Source organism: Mustela putorius, unplaced genomic scaffold (genome assembly GCF_011764305.1).
Source record: "Mustela putorius furo isolate JIRA1106 unplaced genomic scaffold, ASM1176430v1.1 tig00000228_pilon_pilon_pilon, whole genome shotgun sequence".
In the NCBI taxonomy this organism is placed as follows: domain Eukaryota; kingdom Metazoa; phylum Chordata; class Mammalia; order Carnivora; family Mustelidae; genus Mustela; species Mustela putorius.
Genome location: NW_025421322.1, coordinates 32,952,073 through 32,968,032, shown reverse-complemented (window position 1 = coordinate 32,968,032; position 15,960 = coordinate 32,952,073). Strand labels below are relative to the sequence as shown.

Sequence of the window (15,960 nt, the reverse complement as noted above, 5' to 3'; positions counted from 1 at the left end):
GGTCACCAACACACCTCTGGTCAGCTCTCCCTTTGTCCAACTGTGGCACTCAGTGCTGGGCAGACAGTGGGGGATACCACGGGGAGACAAAGCTGACCTGCCTGTGTGAGCACTTAGGAGGGTTGGCCATGTCTGCTGGGACTAGAGGGGGCGTTTTGGGGGGTGGGGGTGGGGTGTGGGAAGAATAGCGAAGGGCAAGCGGGAACGTTGCAGCAGACGCAAAGGCCATGTGCAGGGCGTGCGTCTGGGATGGGGGAGAATTGCAGGGAGCTGGGGCAGACAAGACGTACAAGGAGATGCAGGCTGGACTAGATCACAATGAGGTCATTGTCAAATAGATCAAGGAGGGCCCTGAATGCCTGGCTAAGGTCTCGGGCTTTTGGCTGGATTCTGCCGTCATCCTTTGTTGAAGGATTTTAGCAGAAGAATCAGGACAGATTTGTGTTTTAGAAACATCACCCTGTGTCAAGCCTAGTCTTTGCAACGTACTGTCCAAGCAACTCTGGGAGTTCACTTTCTGAGCCTTGGTTTTCTCTGCTGTTCCTGCTAGATACGCCCACCAAGGTTCTGGGAGCAAGCACCAAATGAGATCATGGCTATGGCTTCCAAGTGTCCTAGCCGGTCCATCTACAGTTCCATTGCAGACCTTAGCTCTGGTGACCACTAGGGGCCAGTCTTGAGCTAGATTTCAGTTCCTGTGGCTATTCTTTTGTCTTCCCCACAATGGTTGCTATCATGAGCTCCACTGTACAGATCAGCAAAGTGACTTGTTCATGGTCAACAGGTAGTAAGTGACAGAATTTGGGATTAAACTCAAATATGCTGACTTCATGATTTTCCCACCACTGTACATGAAGGAGAATTTTCTAATGGAAGAAATCAGTGGTAAGATAGTGAGCACATCATCAGTGGAGGTAATCAAGAAGTAGCATCATCTGGGCTGGGGGCTGCAGAGGAGTTTCAGGTCTCACAAACCCTGTTACATACTAGGTGTCGACAAGCATCTGCGAATAGAATGAATGAGTCAATGTACATTTTCCCCCTGATGCTGTCCTCCCTTGAGGGCAGAAACCATATGCCATCCATTTCCCTATGTGTGCACACACACAGGCCCTTACATCATAGCTAATATCTACCAGTGTTTGTTGTATATGGGGAACTTTTTAAAAAATTTTTTTTCTTTATTTTTTGAGAGGGAAAGAGAGAGAGAATAAGTTGGGGGGAAGGGCAGAGGGAGAGAGAGAAAGAATGTCAAGCAGGCTCCATGCTCAGCTCAGCTCAGCACGAGCCCGATCTCATGATGCTGAGGTCATGACCTGAGCCAAACTCAAGAATCAGACACTTGGGACGCCTAAATGATTCAGTTGTAAGCATCTGCCTTCTGCTCAGGTCATGCTCCCAGAGACCTGGGATCGAGCCCTGCATAGGGCTCTCTGCTCTGTGGGGAGCCTGCTTCTCCCTTCTCCCTCTGCAGCTCCCCCTGCTTATATACACATGCTTTCTGTAAAATAATAAAAAAAATTAAATTAAATTAAAAAGAGAGAGAGTTGGACGCTTAGCCAACTGTATATGGGGAAGCATTTTATGCCATCTTATACAGTGCCCCCAACACAACACAAGACAGACCTATTCATTTTCCCAGAGCAGAGGAAATGGGCTCAGAGGGGTTGAGTGATGGTCTGAAGCCACACAGCTAGTCACGGTTGGGAGGTGGGGGGCACAGCCAGGATGCAGCAAAAGTCTGCCTTGTCCAAAGATCTTGAACCCCTCACTCTTCTGCCGTCTGTGGTCACCCTCCCAGGAAAGACGGCGCTCCTGTGGTCCCTGGGAACGCACTCCCATCACAGCAAATATCCAGAGGCTGGGAGCTCCAGGAGAGGCTGTGGAGATCCTTGTGTGACGTGTCCGTCCCTTCAGGATCGCATTTCGTGACATGAGGAGACCTCAGGTGTTCGTGTCACGGCCAAAACTGAGGCCCAGCAGCCAAGAGCCCTGTTTCAAAGTCCTGTTTCCTGCAGAAATTGTCCTGAGCTATGGTCCTGGGGTTGAGCAGGCTGGAGAGAACAGAAGCGGGAGCCTGCTGCCAAGCGAGGAGTAGGGAAGGGCTTAGGACCTTGTTCTCAAGGGTCCGGGAGGATTCCAGCTTGGGGTGTCTTAAACTCCTCTCTGACCAACCTGCCCATTTGGAAGAGAATGTGAAGCCCATGGTTTCTTTTCTGTAGAGTATTTATTGAACATCGGCAGCGGGGCAGGACCTGTGGGGGATGTGGTTAGAGCAGCAGACCCAGAAGGCTCACTGTCCTTACAGAGCCCCCCGCCCCGCCCCTTCCTCTGCATGAGGGCATAGTGACAAGTCACCAGCTATGGCCCAGGGAAAGGGTCCTTATCAGAACATGGCCACGTGGCCACCTTGAACTTGGTCTTCCAGGCTACGGAATTGTGAGGACACATTTCTGTGGTTCCTAAGTCCCCCGGTCTGTGGTTACAGCTGCCTGATGGATTAAGACAGTATCAGACACTTACCCCTCTGGACAGGGAGGGTGACCACGAGGCAGGGTTAAAGAAAGGAGTTGATCCCTTCGATGGAACTTACTGGACAAATTTAAGCAAATGAAAATTGGGGGCAAAAAAATTAAAGCCTCTGTAGGAAATGCTACAAATGGAGCTTGGAGATGCTGTTTAACCAAGAGCAGTAACTGTGGATTTTATGGTGTTTTCCAGCCTCTGAAAATGGACCGGAGAACAAGTGAATCTACAGTTGGACTTGCATTATCCATTCTCCAAGAACACATGGCACCAGGCAAGGGAGCGGAAAGTAGGAAGCCGGCTGGGATGGGGTGGGGCACCCAGGGGACTGAAATGTTCTGCTGGATGACAGAGATGGACACGATCGTCTTCTGAGTGTGTGTGTGTGTAGCTCATGGCGGGCAGGAGCTCTTGTGGGAGAGGAAAGGGTACAGCATCAAGACTACCCCACCGGTGGTGAGGGTTCTAATGGGGTTGAGCCCCAGTTGCCAAGGACCCCAGGAGAGGAGATGGGAACCTCTCACCAGAGGGTTTTCAAGGCAGGGCTGTCATCGCCTCCTCAGTGTCCAGGAAGGTGCCTGGCTAGGGGTGGTGAGGGAGTGTTCAGTTCCTGGAGGATCTGGATGGTCCTGGAGCCTGGCTTCTCTGCTTTTGGGAAGCCGCAACGAGATGCTCCACAAGGGGGCAGCCTTTAGACAGAAATGGTCTAAGCAGCTCCCCGCTGTGATCTGGGGACCTCAGGAAAGGGCTGCCCTGCCTGGAAGCAGTTTCTGTTCACCTCTTTACAGAAAAGAGGGCCCTGGGAGCAGTGGAAGACTGTGACCCCCTCTGGCCTGGGCGCAGAGGTGTGGGGACCCCCACGGCCCACCTGCCTTCTCTACCACTTTGTTCTCACGTCTGGTAGGGACAGGAACAGTCACACTGTAAGCCGGTGGACCCCTATTTCCCGAGCTCCTTGTAGGAAAGCACCCCTAGGAGTCTATAAGCCGTGTTCCTGGTGGGGCTGGCTTCAGGTGGGCAGTGTCTCGGAAAGATCTTAGTTCCCCACCCCTAATGCCACCACGCCTGAGTGAGGGGAGGACCCAGCACTGCCCGTACCCTCGCATGCCCGGCTCTGGCTCCCACGCAGAAACTGAACGCCCCGCAGATGACTCAGTATTGGCCAGGCTGCAGGTCACAGGGTGTGGAAGAGTTTTGGGGATTTTTCTGTTAATTGGTTTTATAAACATGCAGTCTTGTGAGCTTCTGGAAGGGGTGGGGAACTCAACTGTATAGGACAGGGGTGAAGGCTCAGCAAGCCAGACTTCTTTCCAAATAACAAGCCCTGGTGTGTCCGTTCATTCGTTCGTTCATTCATTCATTCATTCATTCATTCACCAAGCACATGAAGCATCTCCTAGGTTCCCAGTACGAAGCCTCAAGGAGCACCCCGCCTTCCGAGGAGACAGGACTCTAAAAGGGGTAACTGCGTCCAGAACAAGGATTGGAAATTGCAGCCCATCAACCACATCTGGCCCACTGCATTTTGCAAGGGGGAGGATGGATTTCCCATTTTCAAAAAAATTTGTGAAAAACAACCCAAACAAAGAATATTCCTCAGAGACCTTCTAGCTCACAAAGCCTAGGCTATTTACGGTTCCATCTTTCATAGGCAGCGTTTGCTCGTCACTCTTTGTTAGAGACGGGTGTGGCTACGCGCCAAAGTCGGGAGAATAATACAACCTCTCGTACCCTTCACCAGCATCAGCGATTATCGACGCTGTGTGGATCTTTCTTGATCTGTCACTCCTGGCTACTCACAAGGGTTCCTTCCCTGAGGATTTCAAAACGAGTCCCAGACACCGCGTGATTTTACCTGAGATTCTTGAGGGTGCATGAAAGTACGAGAAATTTTTAAAAAATGTAACCCCCATAGAATGGTCACACCAATAAAATCAGTTACAGTGTCGTGATTTTCTCTGGTTAGTACCTACACCTTAGTCCTTATTCAAATTTCATGGATGTATCTCCAAGATTTCTTTTTTTTTTTCTTAATGGGATGGTTTCTCTGAATCAAGATCAATGCCAGGCCTACATTGGGTTCTGCATGTTGCCTTTTGTGCCTCCTAATCATTTTCATTCTGTCTAACTCATGACACCCCCAGGCGGCGTGTGGCTTTTGCAACCATCTTTCCCAATGTACAGATGCATAAACCGAGCCCCAGAACAGTCAGATAATCTACCCAAGGCCACCCACAAATGGCAGGGGTGGGATTTTAACTCCAATGGCCACACCACGTGCTGTCTCAGCAGAGTCTAAATAAGGGCTTTGAGAGCAAGATACGACGGTAAGGGGTGAGGGCATAGGAACAGGGAGTGCTTCTTGGAGGAGGCGTCCCGTGCACTGTGTCCTGAAGGATGACTGAGAACTGACCAGAAGGGCAGAGAGAGATACAGCAGGAGCAGGGTGTGCTGGTAGCAGTGATGCAGTGTGGAGCGGGAATGACCTGTGGTCAAGGTTGGGGCTTAGGGTTCAGGGACACGGAGAAGGTAGGCTGGCGCCATGGTCAGAGGACCTTAAGAGCCACACCTGGGATATGTGCATCCCTGGGGGAAATAGTCTTTCATGACGTAGCCAACCCATTGTGCTGGTGATGATCAAAACAGCCCTGGGAGGTCAGCCCTCATGGTCTCAATTTGACAGATGGGGAAACCGAGGTCCACAGAGGTTAGCATGCAGCAGGAAAATTACACACTCTGGTCTTCAGACTCTGGATCTCATAGTCTTCCAGTGGCCTCTAAGCGACGCTTCTCTTGCCCAATGTCCAGTTCCTGCAATTCACCCAAAGGAACTGGGGGGATTCCCTGTCCTAGGTCTAGAAATGGCAGTGGCCATGAGGTGACCAGGGACAGGGCTGTCCAGGAGCAATAGCCGATAGCAACAAGGGTGGAAAAAATTGCCCTCGATGGGAGGCCCTGGGCTCCAGCCCCCAGGCTGAGATTTGTGGCCTTGGACCACCCTTTGCTCCCCCGCAGGGCAGGCTTAGGTGAGGCAATCTTCTGGCACCTTCCAGCACTCTTGGCTGGCGGAGCTGGGCCTCTGATAAAGGTGGTTCCTCCCTCCAGCATCCAGACCCTGACCTCAGCTCCTTTCCCCCATCCTGGATCGGGTCCAACGCAGACATCAGCCGGGCTTTTAAAGTCCATTTTATGAATGACAAGCTGATGCTGCGCTGAGAAATGGCAGAGCTGGCTCTCGCCCCGGGCCGTGTGCCGCCGCCTGCCCTCAACCAGCACGCCGTCCAGCACAGGCAGCCCAGGTTTCTTGTCTGCATTTCAGATGGAGAAACAGGGACTCAGAGACTGTCAGAGCCTGACTAGGACCACGCCTTTGGATTCCTTGTTCTGAGCTCAGGAAGTCAGTCCATACGTTCCGTTCCTGTTCCCCGTTCAGCCCTCTTAGCATTCAGGCCCAGGCCTTGTCAGATTCCCCTGTCCCCTTCCCCAGCGCAAAGCCTCTACCGTAAAGGTCAGTGCCATAGCTTCCCTCCCTCCCTTCCCCTCTATACCCATCCTGCCCAGCCTTTCTGGCTTTGTTTATTCATTCATTCATTCATTCATTCAACTGACCAACCAACAAGTACGTATTGAGCACTTCTAATATTCAACCACACTGTTGTCCACCAGGAAGTGTCAGGTCCAGAAGGGGAAAGTGTGCTCAAGGCCAGGGGAGTGGGGCACAGCTTGTGCCAAGGTCACCGGTGTGTATCCTTGCTGGAGGTAGGGGCCTGAGGGCGGATGGCTCATGCATGGGGGTGGGGCCAGCAGAGGGCTCCGACACTGTGACATGTTTCCTTCTCCGTGGGCGAGAACAAGGACCCATGGGTGCCCACTGCCTGCTCCACCTGCGAGGGAACCAAAGGGAACATCCTAGAGGGTGTCAGTTCCAACAGCATCAATTTCAGCAACAGAGAAGAGAGGGAAAACATTTCAGGCAGAAGGAACAAAAGGGGCCTGTGACCAGGAGAGAGGACGCTTGTGTATTTGGGACAATTGTCCTTGATGTAGGGAAGAAGGTGAACGAAGGCAGTCCCAGAGGATGAGGATGAGGATGCAGGCTTGGCCAGACTCACAGTGGGGAGGACAGCGGTGTTCAGGGCACGCCCACCTGCTTTAGGCTCTGTGTTCGACCCAGCTCGTCCCCTGGCACAGTGACATTCAGGACCAGATCCCTGTGTCACAGGACACTGAGACTTAAAAAAGCTAAGTGAGGGGCTCAAGATGAGCCCCTTTCTAAATTCAGACTCCATGGTTTACTCTCGATCATTCTGTTTGCAGAGTTCACTCTCTTCCCTCCAATGTCCGTGTGTGCACTTGAGCCTCGAGGTCAGAGGAAACCCCTGGAGGGCCCAGAAGGAGGGGCAGCTGAAGGTCACAGTGCTCCCGCTGGCAGCTGGGAGGAGTGGGGGACCTGAAGACAAGGCTGGCCTTAGGGGCAGATGGAGACTTCCTCACCGACATGGGGAGGCAGCTGGGGACTGAAGTCCTCCAAGGGCACTGCTACCCGCCAGGGTGCCTCCCGAACTTTCAAGGCATCAAGGTTCATCTGTGGTGGGAAGTGTTAAACCTCTGGAGTCCTGGATCCCTGCCCAGCCTGACTCAGTAGGCCTGGGGAGCCTGGGATTGCTTTTTGTAGGGAGTACTTGGGGATCCTCAGGATTGGGCCCGACTGGGGTGGAATCCTATGGAGATTAAGCCGGGGGTGTGCTTTACGGCTTTATGAGACCAGCGATACACTCTGATGTAGGCACACAGGAAATCATCTTTGGACACCTTAAGGGGAAGAGGCATATCTGGAGGGTCATCCCAGAGCATGGGACAACCTTTTCAGTGTCCTGTCCTGCAGCAACAGCATGAGAATCCCAGCCCATGATCTCTGTTCCTGGTGTGAGGATCAGCCGCCCAGTGAATCTGTGAATGGACCTCAGGACTCTGGTGGCTCCAGCTGGAAGCAAGCTTAGGAGTCAAGTCCAGTCTCCTCAGTTTTAAAACCAGATAACAAGGGCTGAGAAGGCGAGCAACCAGGCCAGTCCACCACCTGCCCCAATGACAGAGTGACACATCCTTGCTCTCTCAGAATATTCCTCCACCCTCTCCCCCCAGACCCACCCTGACCTAGGCAGGCTCATAGAACACGCCTCTTCTCTCACCTCCAAGGCTAAATGCAGGATTCCCAGAAGGGCAAGGCTGGACCCGTCCCTTCCTCTTCTTTGGGCCCCGACTCTCATTTCCTCTCACTCCCCCTGCCCACCCCTACTGGGCCTTAGCAGTCCCATAGTCGATGTCCCAAGCCTGGACTTCCCTCCAGGCTGAGGGCCTTGGGGTGGGTGGGCACAGATAATACCACATCCCCTGGAATGTCCATTATTCATGCTTTGAGAGGCACAGTTCCTTCTCCAAGTCTGTCTCTCCTTCCTCCTCCACCTCCCCCTTTCACAGAGAAGTGCAGGAAGACATTTGGCAGATGAGCAAAACGTCAAGGCTAGATGACAGACAGGAGTGATTTTTGAATTCAGGTGTGTGTTAAGAATCACCGAGGTGCCAGTTAATGTGCATGTACCTGGGGTGTCTCCCCAGGAAATCAGGTTCAGAGCCCCAGAATTGGTGTTTTTCTCCTGAAGCCCTCTGAGCTTCCTTTTGGATTCCTCAACATGCTCCTCTCTGCTAGCATAAAAGTCTATCTCCAACACACGAGCCATTCTTGAGAGTAGGGCAGAAATGACCATTTATCACCATGTCTCTAGAATAGGAAGGGGCTGAGTGCACAGCAAGTCTGTGAGCATCCATGGAGTGCATAAGTGGATGGACTATCAGCATCAAGAGATTCAAGGTTGTAAGACACAAGTCTCAACTACAAACACCATAATTCATCAGCACCATCATCAAGACTACTGTCGTCTTTACCAACTTCACCCCACCACAACCATCACCATCATCTCCATCTGCATCACCACCACCACCATCATCACTATCATCACCATTAGCCCAACCACCACCATCATCACCACCACCATCACCATCATCACCACCACCATCATTATTATACCACCACCATCACCAACACCATCACTGTTACCATCATCATCATCACCATCATCACCATCTTCGCCATCATCACCACCACCATCACCGCCATCATTACCATTATTACCACCATCATCACCATCACCACCACCACCATCATTATCCCCAACTTCATCATCATCACCTTCGTCACAGCACCACCATCAATCAGCTCCATCCTCCTCATCACAGCCAGCATTAGTATTTCTCTCTCCTACATGATAATCCAAACATGTTCCTTGACTCCCTCAAAATGTACCGGAAAGCTAGCCATGATGGGGAAATCTTGGGAGCTTTAAGAGACCAACTCAGCCCTGAGCCCTATATGGCCCACAGGTAAGTCTGCCCCTCCTCTCACCCACCTGCTGCTGTCTGGGGTCTTTCTGAACCTCTGCTCATTTGTTCAGACCTGGCCCTTGTCGTGGCCAATGCTTCCTCTCAAGCTGGGATGTGAATCATGTCCCCACCTCCCCTTGCATGTGCTGGGGGTTCCTGTGCTTTATCTCTGTTTCATTCTTTAATCTTGTCAGTAACCCAAGGAAGCAAGTACTAATATTACATCTTTTCACAGATAAAAAGACTGGCTCCATGGAGGTGCTGGGATTAGAGCACTTTGTATCTTTCTCTCTCCACTTGTTAAAATCCATCTATGCACAATTGCGTCTTCCCAGGCCAACAGTATCTAGTAAAACACAAGATGAACCATATATGGAATTTTATATTTTCTAGCAGCTGCACTGAAAACCAGTAAGAAACTAGTGGAAGTTTAACATTCTATTTGTTTAACCCAAAGTATTGAAAATATTCTTGTTTTAACATGGAGCCGATAGAAAAATTTACAGTGAGCATGTGATGTTCTTGTGCTCATACCAAGTCTGAAATCTGATGCGGTTCTCCATCTCACATGGGATGAGCCACATTTCTGGCACTTGGTGGCCTCACGCAATGAGTGGCCACATTGGACGGTGGCGGGAGAAGGATGCTGCCTGCCTTTTGGGTGTGGTTTTCAAGTGAGCTGATAGATACAGGTGCATAGGACACTGTGAGCATTTACAGAGTGACCGCCTTCATTATCATCGGTGTTTCTGAGACCTGGGGAGCTCCAGAGGTGTTGAATGAATGTACCATGTGCTGAAGGCTTGCTCTCAGGCACTCGCAGCATTCTGTGTTCTTGCTCAACACTTCCTTCCTTGCTTTGCTTTCCTGGCTGTTGTTGGCAAGGCTCCCAGCCCCCATTGGGACCCCCCCACCTGGGCCACTCCTGTCTTACTTTCCTTGCCCCCATATGGAAACCCGTGTGTGTCGCGGCCCCTCACAGCTGCCCAGAGAGATGGCTGAGGCTCCTGGGAGGAACCCCGTGCCCAAATCCTTGTACAAAGCCAAAGGCTGCTTCCTGGTATTTGGCTGCGTTGTTGGCATGGGGCAGGGGCCTTTTCTAAACGCTGGGGTTGGTGAGTCTGCTGACAGGCCAGAGGTACTGCTCCACCTCTAGCCAGGATCAGGTTCTCCAAGGAGCACGGCTCCCATGCCCATTCCAGATGCTGAGGCTCTGTCAAGCGCTGTGCCAGGTGGGAAATGCCTGCTTGTGCTGCACTCACTCCTGCACCCTGGACAAGCGGCGAGTGGGAGGGGCTGCCGCTGTGAGCAGAGCAGCGAAGCTGCAGGGGCCGGGGTGGGGGTGGGGTGCAGATTTGCATGCTGGATTGGGTCCAAAGTTATGGACAGGCGATGTAAAGAAGATGTGTCACTTCTGTTCTCACATTTTTAAAAGGGACAGGCCGCCTCCTGGGCCGCAGCGCCCCGTGGTTGGTCCTAGGAGCGGAAAAAGAGTGTGCGTCCCACATGCGCATCCTTATGTATTCACACACGCCAGGCCGATTTGTACACTCAGACAAGCTGCAATCTCAGACACGCGTGCACGCGCACACCTGTGCCCATTCCCATGTACGTTCACAGGGGAGATGGGGCGTGGGTCTCCTCTGCACACTATCAGGGACCCAATGTGTACTTGGAATTCCTGGCACATAATATGTTTCCCCAGCCCCAGGCTTCTGGGCAGCTTCCCTGATGCAGTCCTGTGGTCATTCCTCAGCCCCAGCAGGGCGCTGGGTAGGACTGAGGTCGTGAGCCCCGATTAACAAGAGAAGACAGAGAGGCCCGGAGTAGTTAAGGGTCCTGCCGAAGCTGGCACAGCCCGCAGCCTAACCTGCACCCAGCCTCTCCCTCCTGGATGACTCCGCCCCTGCTGCCCCACTTCCCCACGCGTGGTGGCTGTCATCCATCTCTAGCCCGTACCCTCTGTAGGGGCAGAAACTCTGTGCCTCTCATTTCTCTGCAAGTACCTGGACCAGGAAGGCAGCCGGCCGTATGGCAAAGCGTGGGACCTAGGTTCAGTCAGCTCTGCTGATCACCAGCTGTGTGACCTTGGGCAAATAACTGACCCTCTCTGACTTCTAGTTTGGGCATCTACAAAGAGGGATCATCACATCCACTCCAAGGTTTTGTGATGAGGATTTCAGGAGGTGTCCGATGAATGCCCTTGACTGTTGGATGATTCGAGGAAGGTCTGGAGCACCTGGCAGGGCATGTGAGATCAACCACTAAGGGTAGCCCCGTTCTCGGGCGTGGGGGGCGGGGTACTCTCCACGTGGGAGGAAGAAAAGAACAAAGAGATGGGAAAACCAGTCGAATCTGTAGTCACCTTTATCACAGATATCACGTTCTCAAGTCGGCTGGCTGGGTTTCTGAGCGCGCTGCCCTGTCCTCCTCAGCGTTTCTCTTCCTGGTCGGCATCTTGCTCCTTCAGGCACAGATTCACTATCCAACAGGGCAAGTCTTCCCTCAGAACGCTATTTCCTCAAGTTCTCTTGGCAATTCCCACAAACCTTGTCTTCCATATGAACCTCTATGATCCTTTTTCCATTAAAACCTCACTGGGCCCCAAAGGGAACTTGCATTCCTATTATACACTAGTGAGCAGAGGACAGCTACGTATGGAATTGGCCAGAAAGCAAAGCCCTGGTCGACATCTGTCTCCCAGCCCTTGCCGAATGTTAGGCTGCTCCGAGAGCCCTCCTGCTGGGAGCACCTTAATCTGTTTGTTGTGCAGTGGGTGGGCCTGGGGGTCCAGAGATGCCCTCGGGGTGGGGGTGGCTACACAGGAGAGAGGAGCCTGATATCCTCCCAGAAGCTTCCCCTCCAGCCTGCTGTCCGGAGGATCTGTCCCGGCTCTTGGCTCCCTGGCTACATGGCCCCATGGCTGGGCCCCTGGATCAGGACCCCTCCCTTCCCCAGCACTGCCTGCTGTGGGAGGTAATGGGCCCCAGGGCACTGGGCTCTGCCGTTGTCAGCTTCTTTCCTCACACTCCCTCACACTCCTGCTCCCCTACCCGTCTCGCCTCTCCATCCACCCCTGGTCCTCCCAGCCAGAGCAACCCCCCAAAAAGGCTGCTATGGCTCCTCGTGGTTGCTGCAGTCTGCAGGAAATGCTCGGTTTCCCCTCAGCTAGGAAAGTTCTAGAAGGAAGAGTGGGATTTGGCAGGGGAAGGTTTAAATTGGAGCCCTGGTCACTTACTCCTTGTGAGACCCTGGGTAAGTCCCTTGCTTGCCCCGAGCTTCCGTTTCTTTCTTTTATAAAGTGAAGTCAGTACCTCTTTTTGTAGCGCGGCTTGGCACCCACCCTGGGCGGGGACCACACTAGCCTAGGTTCAAAGGATTTCACAACAAATCACAAGATACACTCCCTACCTTCCTTAATCTTACTATGGTGCTTGGAAGAACCTCTACCCCACTTCGCCCCCAGGTCCAGAGGCAGCGGGGCTGCGGTCAGCAGCCAGCGCTCAGCCTCAGATCTGGTTGAATCAGAACCCATGTCTTTGAGCCCGGGGGTGAGTCACTTTACCCCTGAGCCTCAGCTCCCCCATCCACAAGTGGAGCACAGTGATCCTCAAGGAAACCGTCATGGGGAGTTGGTGATGAAAGCTTCTCACTGCCTCTGGGCACTACTACAGGCAGCAGGCCTTGGCCCCGGGCCGTAGGGTCTTGGATTCTGTTCTTCCCTGCTGCCCACCTCCTTTGCACCCTGGGTCTGCCCCGTCCCCACGCCAGTAGGCTGGCTGTGTGCCGCCACGTGTCTTGCTCCCCTGGCCTCTTGGAGGTGCAGACCCTTCCCCTTTTTTCCCTTTGGCATGCCCTGGACTAGAGAGAGGAGAGAGAGAGAAAACCTCGGGATCCGCTGAACAGCAGGTGTCACGTGCAGGGCCCCAAGGCACACGCTTCCTAAGCTGTAGAGGGCTGTGCCAGCCCGAGACACCAGCAGCTGGGGATGGAAAGCACGCCCAGGCAATGTTTGCTTAAGGGAGGCACTTGTGTTGAAAGCTGGCATTAGCCTTCCCAAGCTCTCTGGGTGTTTTCTGACTCCTCTCTCTGTAGTATCCCTAGCATTTGGAGACTCAAGTTCCAGACCTAAGACTTCACAAGTCTCCTGCCAAAGTCTTCAGTTAGTGCTGCGTGGGGAGGAGTGACTGGCCCAAGGTCACACGGCCAACCTGGGCAGAGCTGGGACTGGAGTCCAGGGCCCTGACTCCCTGCTCCAACAAGTGTCCCCTTTTTTTTTTCTGAGTTTCAGGGGGGAAAGAAGGGCGTGGGCCACCTGTTTGCTTGGTCCCCCCACCGGGGGCTTATCCCCCCCGCCCCGCATTCCTCCAGCATCAGCCGACCCCGCACAGTCCTCCTCCTCCCGCCCTGGGCTTCACTGGCCCCCACACTTCCAGCCCCTCTTGATTGGCCCACCCATGTAGCAGAACCAGCTGGAGAAAGGGATCTGGGACCCCTCTGCAAGCCCCTGCCGGCAGGACTCACCGTGGCCGGGACGCTGCCCGCGGCTGCTGCTGTCACTGCTGCCAGCGTCCAGGGCAGGAACCACCTCATGCCTGGAAGTCAGGGGCAAAGGCATCTACCAAGCAGCCTCTCCAGGGTTCCGGCTGCCTCTCCGGGGAGCTGGGCCGAGAGACTGGCCTGGCCCATCAGGAGCAGCAGATATGCCTCTTCCCACAGCCCTGGGGGGGTTTTATTAAAGCAAGATCTGACGTCAGAGTTAAGGACAAACCCTGCATTTTCCTCTGAAAAAACTTTTCCTGCCTCTCTCCTTTTTTTTTTTTTTTTTCCCTTTCTTCCCTCTGTCCCCACCTCCAGCCCAAGCTTGGCCAGCCTCTCCCGCTCTGACAGCTCTTAAAGGGAAAGTTACAGGGCTATGATTTCACACTGGGGCAGTAAATTCTCAGAGAAGGAGCTGGGGTCATCCTGCCCGGCTATTTCATAAAGGTGGGGAGGGGGAAGTCGGGGAGGGCGCAAGGTGGAGGTGGGGATACTGTTACCCTGGGCGGGCGGGGGGCTTTGAACGCGCTCCCAGCGGAGGGAAATGAACTCCCTCCCATTTCTTCAGACTGCGCCTACTTCTGGTTTTCATTTGCCATCATGCACTCTTCTCTCCCCGGCTGCAGGCGAAGGGGGATGGCTTTGAGAGCAGCCATCTAGAAATGGCTACAGGCTCCCTGAGCCCGCCCACTGATTTATGCAGAATCCCCAGTCCTGCTGAGGCATCTGAGACCTCCCCGCACACTTCTCTGTCCTCTCTCCCTGGGCTACACTTGACCATGCTGGCCGCCTTGCTGTTCCCACTCACACCCCAGCAAGGTCCCATCCCTGTGGTTCCCAGAGCAGTCACTTCCCCTCTTCTCTTTTCCTGCAGCCTCTACAAGGGGATATGGAGCATGCATGGCTGCTCAGTGTGATGTAGGTTTGTGACCATGGACATGACCCCTCAAGAGGGGACTCTGGTGATCTTTCCATTTATTGATTTGGCCTCTGTCCTCATTCTGGCCAGTAAGACATAAAGAGAGATCTGCTGGGGGCTCCTTAGAAAAGACTGAATCCCTTAGAAGGAGAAAATTCTCTACTCATTCTGTTTTTACCTTGTGTGCAGAATTGGTGGCTGGAGCTGCAGCAGCCCTATTGAGTACATGAGGCACAAACTTGAGGATGAAAAGCCAGCGTGCTGAGGATGGTAGAGCAGAAAGAGGAAAAGAGGCTGGGGCTTTGGGATTTTATGGTGTTACTAAACCAAACCTGGAACAGTGACCTCCAGACTTTCTGTTACATGAATTAACTCAGTGACTTACTGAGCATGCTGAAATTAGGTATCTTATTCTTTGGTGCCAAATGCCTCCTAACTACTATATGGGGCTTTACAAAAATCATGCATGTCAAGTGGCCAAGGAGGAGGGTTATGATACATGGACACTGCTTAGTAAGTGTGAATCCTTGCTTCCTTCTCATGAACTTACTTGCTGGTCTTCAGAATAAGTCCCATGAAGCAAGCACCATCAACAGGTGTCATTAAAGGAGTCATGCAAGGTGTTAGGTGCTAATCCACGTTTGGTGACCCTTTGATGAGCACCAAGTACAGACTGGTCCCCATGCTACGAGATATCTGATGACCATAAGAGAGACAGTGTAAACTCAGAGATGCTGGCTGATTCTGGGCATACACTAAGTTAGTGGCAGGCCTGGGGCAAGAACCCAAGACTCTGAACCCTGACAAGACCGAGTCAGGACCCGATACTTCCAAGCAAGTGAGCTTGACTTACCAAAGGCTCTGGATATTCTCTGCCAGGAGCCATGCAGAACCCAGAGAATGCCGGGCTGTTTTGGGAAATCTGATGGTGACAGGCAGTCAGAACAGATACTGCAAAGTATGGCACAGTGCTGACCGCTTGCCCCTGCGGGGGAAGTCTCAGATGGCCAGCTGGTCCTGCTGGAAGCCGCCATCCTTCGGCACCAATGACACCTTGAGAAAGGTGACGTGGTGACCCAGGCAGAGCGGTGCCACTTACTGGAGGGCCTTGGACAACGAATGGTCTCTCTGTACTTCAGTTGCCTTTGCATAAAAAAATAAGATGGTGTTAGTGCCTACAAGGTCATCAGGAGGCCTGCCCGAGATAGGGAGGTGTGTCTTGGCATTTGTGAAGGGCAGCGTCAGAATGGACCAGTATGACTGGATAGCCCCATGCACATCCTGTTTCAGGGGTCCAGCTTCTTGGAGCTCATGGAGCAGCCTGGGTGTATGGCTGGGGTTTGCCTTGGTGGGTGGGAGTTCAGGGCCAGGCACTCCCCTCCCTCAAGCTGGACAAACTGTAAGTGACTGGCTGGTGGTGACTGGGACTCTAGCTGCCATTTATGGGACATTCACCACATTCCAGGAATGCTCGCTGTCCCACCGGGTCCTCCTCTTAGTTCCTGCTCTGGCACAGCCCCGTCCTACAGATGAGGAAA

General features: G+C 53.1%; 1 protein-coding gene across 1 annotated transcript in view; it reads right to left on the bottom strand.

Moving 5' to 3' along the window:
- Window positions 1-13,774, bottom strand: part of CCN4 (cellular communication network factor 4) — a 33,769-nt gene extending 19,995 nt beyond the window's left edge. Inside the window, exon 1 of the mRNA XM_004743588.3 lies at window positions 13,489-13,774. Within this exon, the coding sequence (XP_004743645.1) occupies window positions 13,489-13,557 (69 nt within the window). The 5' untranslated portion in view covers window positions 13,558-13,774. The remainder of the gene's footprint in view (window positions 1-13,488) is intronic.
- Window positions 13,775-15,960: the final 2,186 nt, after the last annotated feature.